Source organism: Drosophila novamexicana, unplaced genomic scaffold, assembly GCF_003285875.2.
Source record: "Drosophila novamexicana strain 15010-1031.04,08,12 unplaced genomic scaffold, DnovRS2.1 tig00001385-arrow-arrow-pilon, whole genome shotgun sequence".
In the NCBI taxonomy this organism is placed as follows: domain Eukaryota; kingdom Metazoa; phylum Arthropoda; class Insecta; order Diptera; family Drosophilidae; genus Drosophila; species Drosophila novamexicana.
The window spans coordinates 910,424-914,875 of NW_020824853.1; the positions used below are offsets into that span (position 1 = coordinate 910,424).

General features: G+C 42.0%; 1 protein-coding gene across 1 annotated transcript; it reads left to right on the plus strand.

Moving 5' to 3' along the window:
- Positions 1-806: 806 nt before the first annotated feature.
- LOC115767368 (V-type proton ATPase subunit F) lies at positions 807-1,627 on the plus strand. The gene is made up of 3 exons (XM_030711627.1): positions 807-1,002; positions 1,224-1,302; positions 1,365-1,627. The coding sequence occupies exons 1-3, from the start codon at positions 871-873 to the stop codon at positions 1,592-1,594; spliced, it is 441 nt and encodes a 146-aa protein (XP_030567487.1). The 5' UTR covers positions 807-870; the 3' UTR covers positions 1,595-1,627.
- Positions 1,628-4,452: the final 2,825 nt, after the last annotated feature.

Here is a 4,452-nt window from a genome sequence, read left to right on the forward strand (position 1 = left end):
TTCTAGACAGTTATAAACATGTTAAACTTTACAGAATGTTCGATGTATCGAACCCAAATAGGGATGCGCTACAAGTGTCTGCGATTCGAAGGTAGGGTTGGCCCAGTTTGCGGTGGCAGAGCGCTGGGGATGGGGCAAGTGACTTAATCAACTGGATAACAAATAACAAAAAACGCAAAGTAAACGAATTTTCGTTAAGTCGCAGTTAATAAATTTTCTAAAAGTAGCCACAAAGATGCCGTCTCAATGCCGTCAATGCCATTGGGCAACACGCTCGCAAAGAGGGCTCCGGGCAAGGAAATCTGTAAACTCATGTCATAATTGAATTTTCATTTTGGGCTCAATTTTTCGAGGCAAGGCAGCAGGCCAAAGCCAACGCAAATTTAATAATTAAAATGAATGCAAAATAAGTGAGAGGAAAAAACTAATTTTGGCACTCCAGCAACGGAGCAACGGAGCAACACAGCAACAAAGCGCCCTGGCTCCAGCTTCAGTTTGGATTCCATCTATAGCCATTGCTGTGCCACAATCTGCCGGCTTAAGGCTTAAGCTCTGCAATTTCGGGCTGCTTTATGTGCGTGTGTGTTGCAGGGTGGTTGTGAGGGCGGGGCTGTGTGGTAACTGCTATTTATTGGAAACTCATTAAAAAGTCATAAAAAATAAACATGGGCAAACACAGCAGCTTGGGGTTCGAGTTAGCACCCGCAGAATGTCGGAAACAGGGCAGGGCTTCAGCTAAAAATTGTGGCACTTTTGACGCAACTTTCAACTGACAAACGAAACTAAACAAAGTGCTCCGATAGAAAGCTATTCACATTCAGTTTGAGCACAACATAAAATAAAACAAAACAAATCTAATATCCAGATACAATGAGTGAAAAGGCTCAGCAGAAAAAGCACGCAAGCGATGAGGAGAGCGAAGAGGAGTCCGATGAGGAGGAGTTGATAGTAGAGGAGCCCGAGGACCCTTCAGTAATACGTATCGGTGTCATAGCCGATACAGTAAGTACAGCTAACATTCGGAACTTGCTATGCCCCTATACCACATACCAAATACCTCACCATCTAACACTTAACGTACCAAATGAACTCTGTGAGTGAAGCTGTACCTCCAACAGATATACAATTTGTACAACATTTTAGAAACAAAGCAAAGCAATGATACTAAATCGATTATATAAAATATCAAAATGCATATACCATATTACATTTATCGATTGCAGGAGGTAACCCTGGGTCTACTGCTTGCCGGCATCGGTTATCATCGTGAAAACTTTCGCAACTATCTAATGGTTGAACATGGTTCGTACTGTCAATACATTTTGATCGCTTATCAATTTTTGCATTTCTATACTCTTTTTTAGGCACCACGCTCGACGAGCTTGAGGAGTTTTTTCAAGCCTTATACAAACGCCCCAATATCGGCATCATTCTGCTTGACTATCCCTCGGCGAAGCGTTTGAATCATGTATTGGACAAGTGCAAAAAAATGCTGCCCATTGTGGTCATCCTGCCTACAAAGGCCTCGATTATACCCTATATGGAGGAGAAGGATCGTCAGCGTCGCCAGCGGCAAAGAGATGCCTATATGTAACTATAATAAACTCCAGTATCTGGATATCATGACCAATTGCTGATTTGATTTCTTTAAATGAGAAGTGAGTTGATCACGCTCTACGCTCTCTACGAGTTAGCAGATAGTCTAACCTAGCCCTAAACAATTGGCTCGGCCTAAAATGAGTAGATTGGTGAGTGAAATTCAAATATTTATCTAAAAATAAGGAATGTCCGAGGCAGAGAATATTTGGTAAATTTGTCAGCAATTCAAAACCTGATTAGAACCCTTTCTGCATACGACCTTGCTTCAAATAGATGGGTAAACTATGATGCAGTTGAGTATGTTGGAATGCAAGCTTGTGGTATCTACTATTATGTTTATGTATTTAGTCAAGCACAGCTAATTCACCAGAATAGTAAAACTTGAAATGTTAACTATAGTTCATCTAAAGGGTATTTAAATAAGTTCATGTGCAGCTCCACATGCGTTTAAGTCTCTATCGAAACAGTTACCGATTATGTTTCTAGTGCTTCGCTCTTCTATCTAAAAAGGCTCTTAGGCAGGGATGAGAATGCTTGGTAAGCGAATATTTGGGCAACATTTTAAAGTCAGTTGGAGCTCGTTTTTGGCTTTGTTAGACATTATAATTAATGATCAGGCAAATGTAAAACAGCTTGCCCGCTAAAGCCAAAGCACTTAAGCAAATAACAAGCTCTTATCCCTGCCTCCCCCTCGACCAATAATGGGCGCCCATCAGATGAAGGTCAAGAGCTGCTCAATGCATTCCATGGGCGCCCAATTTGCAATTGATTAGCACACATGAGAAAGCAGCAGTAGCAGCAGCAGCAGGAGAAGAGCAAGTTCTTCAAGACACCGCTGGACCTCTAATTGAATCATAGCTATTAGACGCTTGAATGGGCACGGTTTGGTGGCCCTCCGCAAGGTACGTGGTTCAGAGTGCGAGGCGGTAGGTCCGAGCTGGTCTTCTGTGCGTAATTTATGCGCATTTCAGATGTTGCCGTCGATTTTTCATGCGTGGGTGCCGAGACAAGCCCAGACGGCTGAAACGGCCCAGATGGCGGTGTCTGCAAGTAACTGTGCACACCACAATATATAAATCACACTTGCTGCGATCTCAGGTGTGGGCGGCGGGAGGTGGCCTGGCTTTGGCCATGAGCATGAATGGGCAAGGGCAAGTGCCATGGCAAAGGTGCACCAGCACGTACTTAAAGTTGGCAAATTTGTTGGCAATTGCAAGTGAGGCGAGTGCCCAAGTTGACAATTTCACTGCCACGCACGTACTGCTGGCTGAGGTGTGTGCTTGCGTCTGTGTGTGTTTATTTATGTGTGTGTGTGTGTGTGATTATGTGTGCGTGTGTGTTTATGTGTGTACTGCGTATGATTGGCAAAATGTCTGCAATTAATTTAGTTGGTCGCGTAAAAGTGAATTAGCGCTAAGTCTCTAGAGAGTAAAGCGCACATCACAGAGATTCACACACACACACACACACACACACACACACACACACACACACACACACACACACACACATGCTGAGCTTAGCGGCTGGTTGTACTAATGCCTATTGACACGCCCACTGCCCGCCCAGCAGCTGTCAGTCGTCGGCTTGTCTTGTCTTGTCTTGCTCGGGCTTTGATTTTGCCCCAGCCTCAAAATCAAAGCCTGCTTTGAGGCGCCCCATCAAAACAGGCAACAACAACAAGAACAACAGCAACAGGTCGCATGCGTAAATTTAATTACACTTATGGACAAGTTGTTGAGTTCTTTGCGCCTGCGGCTCTAAGTACCAGGAACTGGTTTCAGTTCCAATTTCATTAAATTGTCAGAGAACTGGATACAAGTTGGCGCTTTGATATTCGACGCCCCTCCAGCAAATTGATCAAAAAGTCCATTAAATGCCAAAGCAAAACATTTGCTACATAATATAACATTAAATCCATCTGCACACAGAACTCGAGCTCCGGCGCTTAACGTACTCTCACATTATATTTGATTCCTTCTTGGGACCAGTTGCAAAGCTCGCCCAGTTGCCTTGCCGGCAGGCGCATGATTATTAAAACTAGGAAAGCCTTTATAGCAAATTGAACGATCTAAAGTTAGTTATGTATCGGAACATTTGTGTCGAGTTTATTGTGAGTGCACTATGGATTGTGCTTTATAGGAGCTGAACCCTTGACGATTTTGATCATATTGAAAGGTATTAAAGTTGCAAGTCATTTACAAATTTTGTTTAATTTGATTCTTGGTTCGAGCCAAGTTTTTGGCTTGCTTCGTTAGGTTACTCTGGATTGTCATGTCTTTCAACTGAGGCCTTGGTTCGAGCTTGACTTCAATTTTGTTATACATGGAATTCAATTGAAATAGCAAACAAATAGGCTTAATACACGAAACATAATAAAATGGTCTTAGACTCTCTCAGAGTCATTTGTGATGACTTGAAATCTTAAGTAGACTATCAAAACTCCTATTGAGCAAATCAGTTACAGTTATGTTTTTCAGTGATTTCCCATATTTCTATTTAATGTAACCTATTTACATTATTGTGTTGCTCCATCTGTCTTTATTCTTATACGAATTTCTTCACTCTCCTTAGTTACCTTTTCCCCAACTTTGATAGTTAATTAAGATTTAATTTTAATAACTACTTCAGAATACTATTTTCTCTATTAGCACTTTGCTCTTAAGCTGTAGACTCCAAACTAGCTGTGAGAATGGGACTGGTCGGACCCGAAGGTGTCGGGGATGTTATTAGAAATTGTCGTATTGTGATTAGGCCTCTTGCTTTTAATTGAAACTTCATAAGCATATACTAAATGCATGGGTTGAAACTCGAAACTGTCGACCCTTCATAAATACGAAGCAAATAAATTTA